Genomic DNA, 16,803 nt, shown 5'->3' on the forward strand with positions numbered 1-16,803 from the left:
GCCACAGGCAGGAGTTGAGGGCATGCCCTCTCTCCTGCTGTTACTCCCCTGCAACAGGTGGCCTCCGAGCACCAGGCAGTCTTGGAGGAAACTGACTATCTAGTCCCATTTCAGGTTGGCTTTTGGGTGGGCTATGGAGTGCAGACTGTTTTGGTTGGTGTGATGGCTGATCTCCAATTGGGAATTGACAGAGGGAGTGTGACTCTGTTGGTCTTTTGGGACCTCTTGGCAGTTTTCAGTACTATTGACCATAGTATCCTTCTGGAACCTCTGAGTGGGTTTGGGGTGGGAGGCATTGCTTTGTGGTGGTTCTGCTCCTACTTCTCAGCCAGGTTCCAGATGGTGTCCCTTGGAGACTGTTGTTCTTCAAAATCTGAACTTTTGTATGGTGTCCCTCAGGGCTTCAAATTGTCTCCAATGTTGCTTAACATCTACATGAAACAACTGGGAGAGATAATCAGGAGATTATGGTGCAGGGTCTTATCAGTATGCTGATGACACCCACATCTATTTCTCCATGTAAACATCATCGGGAGAAGGCAGGCTTATTGACAGGACCTTAAAGTGCACTGTCAAATTTCAAGCAACAGCCTTAAGGTGATTTTGTGGCACATGGGGACAGGTCACTTAGTTGACAGTGAGCCAAATTCCCCTAGATTTGGCTCCTAATAAGCAAATTGGAAAGGGGAGCAGATGCATCCCCTCCCTCTCTGGGTATCCTAAGTCAGGGATTCTCAACGTTGAGTCCCCATATGTTATTGAACTTCAACTCCCATAATCCCCAGCCCCAGTGACCTTTGGTTGGGAATTAGGGGAGTTGAAGTCCAATAACATCTGGGGACTCAACATGGAGAATCCCTGCCCTAAGTAGACCCCAGAAGTTAAATGAAGCAAGTTAACTTCCAGCCAAGGCCACTCTGCACTTGGAGTGAACCTGCCGCAGCTCTTCCCCTCTTTTTGCAAAGAATAGCAGCAAGCTAATGTGCCAATTAACTCAGCAGGAAGAACGCAGATAACACTCTATGAGGTCAATCTCCCCCCTCACAGAAGAGGTTGAGTTGGCGATAAGGACCGAGGCTGCACCCATTAAAAGTACTGATTGGATTACTGGACTCTCTGTTGGTGCAAATTTCCTCTTCTCGCATCTATGCACTCTATTTTCATGACAAACAGCCTTGGCGTGCCTCAGCAATTCCTGATGATGGGAGCTGTAGTTGACAACTTCTGGGAATCCTGGCTACAGGGAACATGGCCGCTGCTCAGTTCTTTGTGCCACTTGCCAGATCAGTTTTCTTGCCTAGCCTGATCTGCCCAGTCTTCTAAAGTCCTGCTCTAAAGTCCTCTTTCTCTTGCCCACCTGGGGATTTATACAATTAGGACTTTAAGCTAAAACGCCTCATTGCAGATGAGTGTATCTTTAATAGTAATACTGCTTTAACCACACATTTCTTTCAGCTGTACCCCATCCTACAATAAAGTTTTTTGATTTTGAAACTTGTATCTTGCCTCAGTCATTTCCTGGGTCCACAACTTTGAACAGATTTAATCTGACCTGGAACTGTCCTCTCTGAGCTAATTTCCCCATGCAAGCCCAAACGCAAATTTAGCGGTGTTCACCAATCACCCCAGGACAGTTTCATTAACACCACCAGTGTTCCCTGTAACAGGGGTTCCCAGATGTGGTTGACTACAACTCCGTAATCTCCAGCCAGGGGCCATTGCAGCTGAAGATGATGGGAGCTGTAGTTAACAACTTTTGGGAATCCTGGCTACAGGGAAGATGGCCCCTGCTCAGTGAGGCTCTATGAATGAATGAATCTATTATGGTCACTGACCAGCAATCAACAAATAAAAATAAAAGTAGCAATCAAGATAAAACAAAATAAGATCAAAACAACAGAGCTAGATAATAGAACATCAAAGTATACAGAGATCTCAATCACAATTAGTCAATTGCTCCTGTCTCAGTTTACAAGCTGCCACATAGCATCTTGCTACTCCAGCTGTAATGGCTATATACTGGTCTGCCAGAAGGAAGGAGATAAGAGTTCTTTGGAACACTCTCCCCCCGCCAGATTCATTCAGCACCTTCTTTTAAGGCCCTTCTTAAGACCTACCTGTTTCATCAGGTGTTTGCCCTTTTATTATTTATTTATTTATTATTATTGTATTAATTGTTACTGGTATTGTTGTTCACCACCTAGAGTCTTTGGAGGAGGTGGTATATAAGAAAATTTTAATGAATGAATGAATGAATGAATGAATGTAGTATTCTTCCCATCAACCTGGCATATTTTTAGAAAGTGGTTCAATCTAGGCAATGTCCCTATAATTATATGAACAATATAGAACAACATGTGAAATGGTTTCAATATTGTCCAAGCAGCATGGACATAGCCAGTTCCTGAGCAGTATTTTCTTAAATCTGTCACCCAAAATGGCAGAAAGCAGGGCATTAAACCGCACCAGTGAGAAAGCTCTCCTCTGATTTAGAGTGGTCACATTTGTGAAGTACACAGCTGGCTGAAGGTAGTTTGGGAAACCGTCTGGAATACTACTGGGGGCAACATAAATTAAATCAACTTACTTCTCCATATCCACTATTTGTTTAATAATTTCTTTGGCAGCCTCATATCCCAATGAAAATAAGTAGTGTGGAGAGAAGCCATATTTACCCAATTTATCATAGAAGTTCTTACACCAGTTAGAGTGGAACTCATCCTTCAGTACCAGGGGGGCAAGGCCCTGGTGGCAGAAATGTAATTTGAACCAGCAATTAAATGGCCCAGGCCATCCCAGGGCCTCCACTCTGGTTATGCTTAAAGGTATAGGATGGCATTCGAGACACATCTAGGCACCTGAAATATGGCATGAAGGAATCTAGACTGGACCACTTCCATAGGTTTGAAATTACAGGTGGAACAGATTTGTGCCAATATTTTAGCATGTTATACCTTAAAAGCCTCTGGGATAAAATATCCCCCTTTAGTGTGGAAAAAGGTTAATATAGCAGATGCGCTCCTCTGAGCACTTGCTGCAGCATGTTCCCCATGTCCCATTTGCATGAAAAACTAAACCTAAGTACTTATAGGTTCTAGTCAGTGAGGCTCTAGATTCCATGCAATGATCTATGTGTTTTGCATGCAGGTACTTTGCATGCAGCACTTCTGCATGGTTAGTGAGAACATCGGTCCATGGTTCTTCTCACAAATATGCTCTCGCTTTGTCTTTTCTAGCTTTAGAAACTAATCATCCCTTCTATCATTTTGGATAGTTAATTGCTTTCATTGGCAGATCAGCCAGAAACACTAGAGTAAGAACCTTACAACATAGGTGTTCCATCATTAAAGTGGTAATTTCATGATAGTTGGAAGTCCCCACCCCCTGAATTGCTTGTGGTTTGGGTATTCAGGCAGGGCAGTGATGTGACCGGGTGGCACTTTAGTTATCAAGGTATTGTACATTGTTTCATACTAATGAAATAGCAAGAGCCAACCATGTGATTAAAATAGGTGGATATTTTTAATAAAAGATGAGAAACACAAAACTATCAAAGATAATTGTAGCCTATACCATGAAAACAACCATTATTGTTAACAGCACAAAAGTTATCCCCAAAGTATAAAAACAACCCCTACAGCAATAAACAAACAAACAAACAAACAAACAAATATTCCTGCAACATAAACAGACCCACTATCCCTTTCAAAGGTTTCAATAAATTTCAAATGTTCACAGTTCATGTCCTGGTGTGTTTAGAATCTGATTATTTAGATTCATCACCAACTGTTGGTTCAATGTATGGAGTCACCAATATAATGTGACTTTGGGGCAATGATGGAACAGGCTCTCTGGGATTGGTCACGTCTTCAGAGAAGTTATCCATCTGGACAATCACAGATGGGTTTTCAGTGCGTCGCACGTCCAATGGGCTGTCGATGGTCACAGAAGCAGATTCCTCTGGCTTTGGGGTTTTAGGCACTAAGGACAATGAACACTTTTGACAAAGAGTGGTTTCACTTGCCCTTGCAGATGCCTCTGTTGCCATTGCTGATATTTTCTTGACTGCCAAATGCTTACTGCGCAGAATAAAACATCCGCTCAAGATCTGGAAAATTGCAGAAATCAGCCCAACCAGAAGCGCAGCTCCAACATACTGGTATTCTGGTTTATGTGGTAAATGGAAATCTTCAGGGAAGAAAATTGGCACTTCTGACAAGACGGAAACCATATTCCAAACAATTGGAATGAAGACACCTATTCCCGATGATAAATTTAGGAGGCCTGCAATCAAAAAAAGGTTGGCAACGTGTTTTCTCTGTTTTTCCTTCCTATATATATTGGAGAAGGCCACAGAGAGAAAGCCTGTTTGCACTGCCCCCGCAATGGTAGCGAGTACCATGAGATTCTGGGCAGCTATAATCTCACTGGGGAGGAAGGTGTGTAGATTGCTGAATGCTGTACAGTTCATGCGATTTTGCTCATCAATAGACGGATCTTCATCGACACGGCAGATTTCCCAAATCCCAATCCAAGCAATGCTGGTTCCACCATAGTGGTTACTAAAGTGCCACACTCTCCACTGGACAAGGATTGCGGATGTCATACACATAAGCCATCCACTAAGGCTCAGGAAAAAGGCACAAAGTTGCAAGAAGCTGACCTCAGCCAGGCATTTCTTAATTTTTAATACTGCACCAGTTGACGCTACGGTATTCATTACGACGTCGCCCATCTTGGAAACTGCAGATTTACTGGGATAAAACACACACACACATATATATGTATATGCCATTATACACATGTAAGTACATCTTTTAAAGTTTGGACAAGGAGTGACACCAATTAGGACCCTGTTCAGCTTTGAACCTTGTTCTAGAACATCACATATCCCACCTGCAAACGTAAGAATGGAAGTCTGCTGCCTCTTCCATTATAAGTGTCAGGAACTGTTTCCCCACCTTTGAATGCAGACTTCTGGAAGCTACTTAGACTGCCCCACCACCAAGCTCCCAACAGTCCTTTTACAAGGAAGTAAAAAAGGCTCCTGGGAAAGCGGTCAACAGGTCAAGATTCAAAGACTAGGTTGAAAGGTTACGTGCCCAGAAAAGGAGCGGATTCTATACTTTGAGCAGCATCTGCACCCACCCACCCACACAAGCTTGGCTATCTTGATTACCGTGAATGGTCCTTTTGCTGCAGTTCTCTCTCACAGACATCTGACCAAAGTCACTGGGTCATTCACACAACCAAAACCTGTGTTGTGGCAGGGTTTGGCAGGTGTGTACCATGTGCTCCCAATTTTGTGATTAAGCAAGGTAGGTGGAAACTCGGGTAGAAGTGATTCTGTGGAAACAATGTAGGAGGAAAACCTGGGTAGCGTTTCCCACAACCTTGCTTCCACACAATCACTTCTACCTAGGATTTCCTCTTACCTTGTTCCTCACAACTGAAAATTGGGAGTTCCCAAAACCAGGGAGAACCCATTTTTTGATTGTGTAAATGACCTCAATGAATGGCCTTTTCTCAGCAGCCTTCAGTTGCTGTATTTTTAAAGCAACTGGTGGAGGAGGATTAAATCAGTCAGAAGAGAGTGGGGGAATTCACAGGTGCAGAGACAGGGAGAGAGAATCTGAGGTAGTTTAGGTTTAGCTGGACCAGAAGCAGCCTGGAAAGCTGTGAGTCCAAGCAATTGTTCTCTTTGGGAATCTGAGGCAGGATCAGCAGTTTTACTGTCTGCGACAGAAGTCCATGGCTTCAGCTATGCTCTACTTTTAGTCTTGGAAATACAACCCATTATTACATGGACAATATAATTCTCAAGTGCTTTCTTAGCCAAAGAAAATGGTGCAGCGCTACCACTGGACTTCTTACTCTTTGGGAAGGTGGGAGCTCTTAATAGCATATACTTACATGTATCTGCGAAGTACTGTAGCATGTACCAGTATGTATGGCTCAAGAGCGTAGCGTGCAAAGATCCAGGTCTTCAAGCTGCCTTCCTCGCCAAAGGAAGACCTGTGAGCGTTTGAGCTGGGCGCCACGGCAACTCCTCTGTAGAGTTCTGAGCCGGTTAGAATGCTGCCAACCACCCTGCTAACTTTAAAAGGGGCACATTTTTTAAAGGGGAGATGGTCCTATTTTTCGCGAGGGGAGAGCAACTGTGCCTATTCAATTTAGAACTGCAAGCTTCCCAGAGGATCTTGTTAATGTCTCCCTTGGGCTTCTTTTTAGAGAAGGAAGCCTTCTGGGACAGGGAATTGTTTCATATTCCATTTGCTATGTAAAATGCATTTAGAAATATTTGTTATTGCAAATTAGAGTGTGTGTGTGTGTGTGTGTGTGTGTGTGTGTGTGTGTGTGTAATTTGTAATCACAACCAAATGAAAGTACATGAAGGCCTGACTGCCTGACTTTAGAGTAGTGGTGTGCACGGAACCACTCCCTGCAGGTGCATTGTGAGCCCTTTGGGGACAGGGATCCATCTTATTTACTTGTTATTTCTCTGTGTAAACCGCCCTGAGCCATTTTTGTAAGGGCGGTATAGAAATCTAATTAATTAAATAATAATAATAATAATAATAATAATAATAATAATAATAATAATAATAATGCAACTTTACTGGGAACAGCCTATATTCTGCGACGATATCTATAACAATAGCAACAACATTGACAATAAAATTCAGCCATCCCAGGTCCTTGGGAAGGACTCAATGTCTGGATAAAACAAACCAGTCCATAACACCTGTCTGACTGTGTAAATAAATAAATAAATAAATAAATAATAAATCGTATATTTTTTCCGTTTAAGTGATGTTTCTTCCAGTAACCTTGCAGTCTCCAGCCCTGGTTGCTCAACTGAAGATCCTGAGTCCTGTAGCCCACTTGCCACCAGATGTCCAGGGACTCCAGCACCTGGCGTGGTCCTTGTTGACCCAGGCGCCGACCGATCCAGTATAGATTTATTAAAGTTACATCTCACCATATTGTTGATGGGAGAGGCACTCTTTGTCTGGCTCCTCTGGTGAGACCTGTCCAGTATGGTTGGACCTCTGGCATAGATGCTTTCAGGCAGCAAGCGCTCGCTCGGGCTCTTTTGAGCTTGAGGTCATGTCCCCTTTGCGCGTGATGTCACATGATGTCACCTCTGGAGGGAGAGAAAGGAGAATAGACGCTTTCAGGCAGCAAACACTGCTTGAAAATGATTGGCAAGCACTCGCTTGTAGCTTGTAGGGGGGGTGTTCGTTCAGGGCACACCCTGTGTGCATAATGTCAAGTGCATGGGATATCATTGGAGGGGCCGCCGGACGGGGCTTGGATCCAGGCCGCAGCTTGGCTGACTCCACACCTGACCACACAAGGGGAGCTACTGCTCCGCACCATAGGAGTAGACTCTGCAGTAACTGCTCTGAGCTCCTCGGAGGAAGAGTGGGATATAAGTGTAAAAATAAATAAAATAAAAACTGTAGAGTCTAGTTCAGCTCGAATACAAGATATTTTATCTGCAAAGAACTTATTTAAAGGTTTTTTTAAAGGGTAACTGATGGGTATAAGTACTCATTCAGGGGATGAAGGACAAGTACTAGCCCTCTCACAACCCTAGATAACTCCACTGGACATGAGCTAACAGAATCAATGCGGGCAGAAATGAACTGCTTCTTTGCTGCACATGTTACAAGAGCAAAGACTTTCAGATGTGCTCTGTGTTGTAATCTGTCAGATTTGAGCCAAGTCTTTCTCCACTTGTGCTCAAGCTGTCTACCTTGCCACTTCAACCCCCTAAGTTCTTCTGTATACCAAGGGACTAATTTAGAAGCAGGTTGGAGAGGGCGCCTAGGAGCAATTTATTTATTTATTTATTTATTCGATTGTGTCTACTGCCCTAGTAAGTTCATTATTCCAAGTCTGAACAATGGCATCAACAGAATCACTGGCAGAACCAACCTTAAAGCCTTCCAAGGCTTCTTGGAATCCTATTGGATCCAATAACCTTTGGGGGCAACCATCCTAATGTGTCCTTCACCCAAGTATTCTGTTCTTTTATGATTGACTCTAACTCTCAAATATCCCAGTCATGGATGGAAAAATTCAGGGTCAATTGACAAGAGACACATTTTCTACATGGGAGTTTCTTCTGTGCAGGTATTGTGCAGAAACCCATGTGTAGTGACCGCCAGGGGCAGAGCAAGGTTGGAATGGGCCAAGATGGGATTTTAAAATGGGCCCCCAGCCCCTCAAAGTCCAGGGCCTCCACACATCCCAGGCCCCCAAGGATTTAAGTCTGATATTTCAAAATAAGTATGCTGCCTGGAAATACATTTCACTGAATACACACATGCACACTTCACAGTATATAGGTGATATACATTCAGTACTATATATTTGTGCTACTTTTCATGCCTAGAACACACTGGCAATGCTAATTATTAAAATGGCCCCCTCGCTGCAGATTAGCAAAGGAGACTTTCAAACATGCAGGGTGAGCCTATGTTTGTTTTCTCAGAATTCTGAACAAATTCAGTAAAGTTTGATTCCAGGAGGTTTTTCACACGAGGCTTTTAAAGCCCTTTAACACACATCTCCTCTGGAATGGAGGTGCTGCATTCACATGTTGGCCAGATTTACCCTGAAGTCCCTGCAAGTTATTGGAGAGCAGTTCACACACAAGAAAAATAAAATAAAATAAAAGCACAACACATGCTTCACAGTTCTCACTCAGACCTTCTGGGTTGCAAAACAACTTGAACATAAGTGCATTTATAAATGAAAGAAAGAATGAATGAATAAATAAATATTTGTTCCAGACGTTTTTGTGATTTTCTGACATGAAACAAGCCACTTATAGGCCTTAGATAGTTTTTCTTTTTAAAGCCAGCACATTTTTCAGTCTGTTTTAAATTAAATATTCAGAGACTTCTCAGTCTCGCCCCACCCCCCCTATCAAAGCCCTATGGCAAGCAGATCCCTATATATGGGGGTAAGCACAAAAAGGAATTCACAGCCTACCTTGCAAAAGCTGTGCTGGATGGTCTGGTCTGCTGCAGGGAGGGTCTGCTGCAGGGAGCTCTGCCAGCCTCCTTCCTGGCTTGCTGGGGCCTGCCGAGTTCAGGCTTCAGGGAGGCCTACTCGGAGGCCTCTCTGGAAGCCCGGCCCACCCGCCGATCAGCTGAGAGGCGGGGAGAGAAGAGCTCTGCAGTTTGCAGGCTGCTCCGATCCTAGGCCTCGCTGCCGATCCTAGGCCGGAGCTGGAGGCAAGTGGCTGAGGGGCCCTGGGGCTGGGCAGGTGGGCAATGGGGTGGGGGTGGCAGCAGCTGGCATGGCGCCCCCACCTCAGTGGCGCCTAGGGCACGTGCCCTGCCCTCCCCCCCAATTCCGCCTATGCTTGGGCTCTGCCCAAGAATTCCTCATCTTCTCTGATAAGTCACACTGTAGTTAAGCACTCCAAGTCCTTTCACCATCGCATCCAGCAGGGAAGATGCTAGCTTGCAATTGTCACAGGTGTTTGTTTATCACTCACTCAATCATATTTATATACCGCCGGGCGATGATAGATAGATAGATAGCTAGATAGATAGATAGACGTGTGTGTGGTGTACATAATCTAAGTTACAATATAAAAATAAAACAAAACACTTTCACAGAATAAAAACAATTAAAACAATTCACAGAGTTAAACAATTAAATAGTTTAAAGTTAGTTTTAATTAAAATCCTGAGAAAACAAGTAGTCTTAAGAGTCTTTTAAAAAGTAATCAGAGATTGAGAAATTCTTATTTTGACAGGGTGTGCATTCCAAAGCCCTGGGGCAGCCACAGAGAAGGCCTAGCTCTGAGTCGCCACCAGACAAGCTTGCAACAACCATTACCAGACTTCCCCAGATGATCTTAATAGATGGCAGGGTTCATGACAAAGGAAGCAGTCTCTTAAGTACTCTGGACATAAGTCATTCAGGGCTTTATAGGTAATAACCAGCACTTTGTATTTCGCTCAGAAACATACTGGCAGCCAGTGCAATTCTTTAAAAATCAGTGTTACATGGACCCTTGGGGTTGTTCCAGCGACCAACCAGGTTGCCACATTCTGTACCAGTTGTATTTTCCAGACGACATGCAGAGGCAGCCCCATGTAGAGTACATGACTGTAGTCAAGCCTGGAGGTTACCAGCATGTGTACTACTGTTTTAAGGTCATTTACCTCCAGAAATGGGCTTAGATGATGTATCAGCTGAAGCTGATAAAAAGTGCTCCTGGCTACTGCCTCAACCTGAGAAACCAGAGAAAGTTTTGGATCCAGGAGCACTCCCAAGCTACGTATGTGCTCTTTCAGGGGGAGTGTAACCCCATCTAGAACAGGCAGATAGAAACCATCTCTCATGTCTTGACTCCTCACAATCAGTACCTCCATCTTATTTGGATTCACTTTCAGTTTATTATCCTTCATCCAGCCCATTACTGCCTCCAAGCAGGCCATTTGGGAAGTTATGCCATTGACTGATGAAGTTGATAGGGAGAGATTTGAGCATCATCAGCATATTGATAACACTCTGCACCAAATCTCGTAATGATCTCTTCCAGCTGTTTCATGAAGATGTTAAAGAGCACTAGAGACAGTATGGAGCCTTGTGGAACGCCATATAGTAACTCTTGCTTTGTAGAGCAACAGTTTCCAATTGACACTATCTGGAATCTACCCAAGAGGTAGGAATGGAACCTCTGTAAAACTGTGCCATCTAATCCCACCTCCCTCAGGCAATTCAGAAGGATACTGTGGTCATGGTATTGAAAGCCGCTGAGAGATTCAAAAGGATCAGCAGAGTCACACAGTAGGGTCAATACTTAGTTGGAGATCATCCATCAGGCTGACCAAGGCAGTCTCAACCCCAAAGCCTGCTTGAAAGCCGGTTTGAAATGGGTCTAGATAATCAGTTTCGTCCACAACTGGAGCTGAGAGGCCACCACTCTCTCAATCACCTTGCCCAACCTTTGAACATTAGAGATGGGCCTATAGTTGCCTAAATCTGAGGGGTCCAATGTAGGTTCTCCCCCCCCCCCCAGTATATTCTAATGATAGTCTCCTTAAGACAAGGCGGCATCCTGCCCTTCCTCAGAGAAGTATTTATTATGTTTACCAGACCCTCTCAGATAATCTGATTGTTAGATAAAATAAGCCAAGTTGAGCAAGGGTCAAGAGAATAGGTGATAGTTGCACAGTTCAAAACAGCTTGTCCACATCCTTAGGAGTCACAAACTGAAAGTTATCTAGTCTGACCGCATAAGAGGAGTTGCTGTAGATCCCCAAAAGGGATGTGCACGAGGCCGTGTTAGAGGCCTCCAAACCGGTTCAAATGGGGTCTGGTCCAGCGGTCCGGTGCCAGTGGGGGTGGGGGTGGTACTTTAAGGGCTTGGGGTTGCACTTACCCATCCCGCCACTTTCCCCCCACCGGCACTCCCTTTTTCTGAAATGATTTTGGGGCAGCAGCATTCCTCCCCGCTGCCCCTGCCCCTGCCGTTAGCCAGAAATACCGGAAGTGACAAGTGCAAGTCCACCCGCTGCAGTGCGCGTGCGCCAACCACGCACGTTGCACTGATGTGCACGGTGGGGTCGTGGGTGTGGCAGCAGGCACATGTGCACTTGTGACTTCCGGTATTTTCAGCTAACAATGGGGGCAGGGGTGGCAGGGAGGAACGCTGCCGCCCCAAAATCATTTCAGAAAAAGGGAGTGCCAGTGGGGGGAAAGTAGTGGGAGGGGTAAGTGCAACCCCCCCCTAAAGGGAGACCCTTTCCGGAACTGGACCACACCTCCACGGTTCTGTGCACATCCCTACCCATAACAGACTCTGTCCTAATTATAGAATCCAGTTTGGCCTTAATATGAGAGATTTTGTCCACATGCAAAGATCATTAAAAGTGTCTCAGCAGATAACTGATGGTTCCAAATTCGGATTCAAGGGGGAGGGGCTTGTACTAGCCCCCTCACAACCCTAGACAACTCCTCTGGACATGAACTTGCAGAAGAAATGCAGGGAGAAGAGAATTGCTTCTTTGCTGCATGACAAACAGATCCAGACAACAGAACTTCAGATGTGCTTATTCATCTTTCTTTATTTCTCTATACAAATCACTTTGGAAACTTGTATGGAAAAGTAGTATATAAATATTCATTGCTGTTGCTGCCCATGCTGTAACCAGTTGGATTCGAGTAGAGTCTTTCCCTTTATGCACTCTCGCCATCTATTTTGCTGCTTCACCTCCTGCAATTCTTCTGAATACCACAAGGCTAATTTTGAAGCAGGTTTTGATTGTGTCTACTGCTCTAGTGAGTGTGTTATTCCAGCTTTGCACCAGAGTGTTGACAGAATCATCGGCAGAGCAAACTCAAAACCCTTCCAAGGCTTCTATTGGATCCAAAAACGTTCTTGGGCAGACCAACCTAATGTGTCTTTCATCCCTATAGAGGTGAATTCCTGTTCTCTTAGGGTAAGAAAACAGAGCATATTCCGTGCAGGTCACTCACTGTCCACATTCCTTGGCATTTGATGTGCCTTCCCAGCACAATTCTTTGCTAAGTTCACTTGCACAACTCCCTGATTCCTCTTTGCAAACACATATTCCAGATGGGAACTAGATGGACCACCATCTGGTTAAGGTTGGACTCACAGTCATGCCCCTCCTTCACAGGGATGAGGGGAGTATTAGGAAGTTCCATCTGAGAAGCCCATTGGATCCAATAGGATCCCAAGAAGCCTTAGAGGGATTTAGTGTTGACTCTGCTGGTGATCCTGTTGATGCACTAGTAGAGAACAGCAAGCTCACCAGTGCAGTAGACAGGATATCTTCTAGGCATCCTCTTTTACCCACTTCAAAATTGACCCCTTGGTACAGAGAAGAACTACGGGGGCTGAAGCAGCAAGGTAGATGACTGGAGCACAAATGGGAAAATATTTAACTCGAATCCAACAGATTGCAACACAAAGAGCATTTGAAGATCTATGCTCAGGCAATACATGTGGCAAAGAAGCAATTATTTTCTGCACGTAATGTGTTTGCAAGCTCACGTCCAGCAGAGTTGTCTAGGGTTGTAAGAGTACTAGTATGTGCCCCACAATTACTACAGAGTGTGATGTGGAGGTGTCCAGCAACTCCTCTTAAGTCGTTAAGTTGGATCAGTTCCAGTTTGTGACTCCTGAGGATGTGGACAAGCTGTTTGGAACGGTGCGGCCTACCACCTTTTCTTTTGACCCTAGCCCAACATGGCTCATACTATCTGGCGGGCGGGGGGGTGGGTTGTTGTTGTAGAAGGCCTGTGAGAGTATAATGCTTCTCTGAGGGAGAGCAGGATGCCTCCTCGCCTTAAGGAGGCAATTATTAGGACTCCTCTGAAGAAGCCTGCCTTGGTTCCCTAAGAGTTAAGCAACTATAGGCCTGTCTGCAACCTTCCATGGTTGGGCAAGGTAACTGAGAGAACATAAGAAACATAAGAATATAAGAACAGCCTTGCTAGATCAGGCCCATGGTCCATCTAGTCCAGCATCCTGTTTCGCACAGTTGCCCAACAGATGCCGCTGGAAGCCACAGGCAGGAGTTGAGGGCATGCCCTCTCTCCTGCTGTTACTCCCCTGCAACAGGTGGCCTCCGAGCACCAGGCAGTCTTGGAGGAAACTGACTATCTAGTCCCATTTCAGGTTGGCTTTTGGGTGGGCTATGGAGTGCAGACTGTTTTGGTTGGTGTGATGGCTGATCTCCAATTGGGAATTGACAGAGGGAGTGTGACTCTGTTGGTCTTTTGGGACCTCTTGGCAGTTTTCAGTACTATTGACCATAGTATCCTTCTGGAACCTCTGAGTGGGTTTGGGGTGGGAGGCATTGCTTTGTGGTGGTTCTGCTCCTACTTCTCAGGCAGGTTCCAGATGGTGTCCCTTGGAGACTGTTGTTCTTCAAAATCTGAACTTTTGTATGGTGTCCCTCAGGGCTTCATATTGTCTCCAATGTTGCTTAACATCTACATGAAACAACTGGGAGAGATAATCAGGAGATTATGGTGCAGGGTCTTATCAGTATGCTGATGACACCCACATCTATTTCTCCATGTAAACATCATCGGGAGAAGGCAGGCTTATTGACAGGACCTTAAAGTGCACTGTCAAATTTCAAGCAACAGCCTTAAGGTGATTTTGTGGCACATGGGGACAGGTCACTTAGTTGACAGTGAGCCAAATTCCCCTAGATTTGGCTCCTAATAAGCAAATTGGAAAGGGGAGCAGATGCATCCCCTCCCTCTCTGGGTATCCTAAGTCAGGGATTCTCAACGTTGAGTCCCCATATGTTATTGAACTTCAACTCCCATAATCCCCAGCCCCAGTGACCTTTGGTTGGGAATTAGGGGAGTTGAAGTCCAATAACATCTGGGGACTCAACATGGAGAATCCCTGCCCTAAGTAGACCCCAGAAGTTAAATGAAGCAAGTTAACTTCCAGCCAAGGCCACTCTGCACTTGGAGTGAACCTGCCGCAGCTCTTCCCCTCTTTTTGCAAAGAATAGCAGCAAGCTAATGTGCCAATTAACTCAGCAGGAAGAACGCAGATAACACTCTATGAGGTCAATCTCCCCCCTCACAGAAGAGGTTGAGTTGGCGATAAGGACCGAGGCTGCACCCATTAAAAGTACTGATTGGATTACTGGACTCTCTGTTGGTGCAAATTTCCTCTTCTCGCATCTATGCACTCTATTTTCATGACAAACAGCCTTGGCGTGCCTCAGCAATTCCTGATGATGGGAGCTGTAGTTGACAACTTCTGGGAATCCTGGCTACAGGGAACATGGCCGCTGCTCAGTTCTTTGTGCCACTTGCCAGATCAGTTTTCTTGCCTAGCCTGATCTGCCCAGTCTTCTAAAGTCCTGCTCTAAAGTCCTCTTTCTCTTGCCCACCTGGGGATTTATACAATTAGGACTTTAAGCTAAAACGCCTCATTGCAGATGAGTGTATCTTTAATAGTAATACTTCTTTAACCACACATTTCTTTCAGCTGTACCCCATCCTACAATAAAGTTTTTTGATTTTGAAACTTGTATCTTGCCTCAGTCATTTCCTGGGTCCACAACTTTGAACAGATTTAATCTGACCTGGAACTGTCCTCTCTGAGCTAATTTCCCCATGCAAGCCCAAACGCAAATTTAGCGGTGTTCACCAATCACCCCAGGACAGTTTCATTAACACCACCAGTGTTCCCTGTAACAGGGGTTCCCAGATGTGGTTGACTACAACTCCGTAATCTCCAGCCAGGGGCCATTGCAGCTGAAGATGATGGGAGCTGTAGTTAACAACTTTTGGGAATCCTGGCTACAGGGAAGATGGCCCCTGCTCAGTGAGGCTCTATGAATGAATGAATCTATTATGGTCACTGACCAGCAATCAACAAATAAAAATAAAAGTAGCAATCAAGATAAAACAAAATAAGATCAAAACAACAGAGCTAGATAATAGAACATCAAAGTATACAGAGATCTCAATCACAATTAGTCAATTGCTCCTGTCTCAGTTTACAAGCTGCCACATAGCATCTTGCTACTCCAGCTGTAATGGCTATATACTGGTCTGCCAGAAGGAAGGAGATAAGAGTTCTTTGGAACACTCTCCCCCCGCCAGATTCATTCAGCACCTTCTTTTAAGGCCCTTCTTAAGACCTACCTGTTTCATCAGGTGTTTGCCCTTTTATTATTTATTTATTTATTATTATTGTATTAATTGTTACTGGTATTGTTGTTCACCACCTAGAGTCTTTGGAGGAGGTGGTATATAAGAAAATTTGAATGAATGAATGAATGAATGAATGAATGAATGAATGTAGTATTCTTCCCATCAACCTGGCATATTTTTAGAAAGTGGTTCAATCTAGGCAATGTCCCTATAATTATATGAACAATATAGAACAACATGTGAAATGGTTTCAATATTGTCCAAGCAGCATGGACATAGCCAGTTCCTGAGCAGTATTTTCTTAAATCTGTCACCCAAAATGGCAGAAAGCAGGGCATTAAACCGCACCAGTGAGAAAGCTCTCCTCTGATTTAGAGTGGTCACATTTGTGAAGTACACAGCTGGCTGAAGGTAGTTTGGGAAACCGTCTGGAATACTACTGGGGGCAACATAAATTAAATCAACTTACTTCTCCATATCCACTATTTGTTTAATAATTTCTTTGGCAGCCTCATATCCCAATGAAAATAAGTAGTGTGGAGAGAAGCCATATTTACCCAATTTATCATAGAAGTTCTTACACCAGTTAGAGTGGAACTCATCCTTCAGTACCAGGGGGGCAAGGCCCTGGTGGCAGAAATGTAATTTGAACCAGCAATTAAATGGCCCAGGCCATCCCAGGGCCTCCACTCTGGTTATGCTTAAAGGTATAGGATGGCATTCGAGACACATCTAGGCACCTGAAATATGGCATGAAGGAATCTAGACTGGACCACTTCCATAGGTTTGAAATTACAGGTGGAACAGATTTGTGCCAATATTTTAGCATGTTATACCTTAAAAGCCTCTGGGATAAAATATCCCCCTTTAGTGTGGAAAAAGGTTAATATAGCAGATGCGCTCCTCTGAGCACTTGCTGCAGCATGTTCCCCATGTCCCATTTGCATGAAAAACTAAACCTAAGTACTTATAGGTTCTAGTCAGTGAGGCTCTAGATTCCATGCAATGATCTATGTGTTTTGCATGCAGGTACTTTGCATGCAGCACTTCTGCATGGTTAGTGAGAACATCGGTCCATGGTTCTTCTCACAAATATGCTCTCGCTTTGTC

General features: G+C 44.5%; 1 protein-coding gene across 1 annotated transcript; it reads right to left on the reverse strand.

The window, feature by feature from the left end:
* Positions 1-3,498: 3,498 nt before the first annotated feature.
* Positions 3,499-7,088, reverse strand: LOC128351123 (claudin-34-like). Its single transcript, XM_053310293.1, has 2 exons — positions 5,914-7,088; positions 3,499-4,754 (listed from the first exon to the last, which is right to left on the reverse strand). The coding sequence occupies exon 2, from the start codon at positions 4,733-4,735 to the stop codon at positions 3,767-3,769; it is 969 nt and encodes a 322-aa protein (XP_053166268.1). The 5' UTR covers positions 4,736-4,754; positions 5,914-7,088; the 3' UTR covers positions 3,499-3,766.
* Positions 7,089-16,803: the final 9,715 nt, after the last annotated feature.

The sequence above is a fragment of the Hemicordylus capensis genome, chromosome 3 (genome assembly GCF_027244095.1).
Source record: "Hemicordylus capensis ecotype Gifberg chromosome 3, rHemCap1.1.pri, whole genome shotgun sequence".
Taxonomy (NCBI): Eukaryota; Metazoa; Chordata; class Lepidosauria; order Squamata; family Cordylidae; genus Hemicordylus; species Hemicordylus capensis.

What these genes read in the sequence shown, in the direction of transcription:
- LOC128351123 (XM_053310293.1), bottom strand. Translation starts at nt 4,735, where the DNA reads ATGGGCGACGTCGTAATGAATACCGTAGCGTCAACTGGTGCAGTATTA.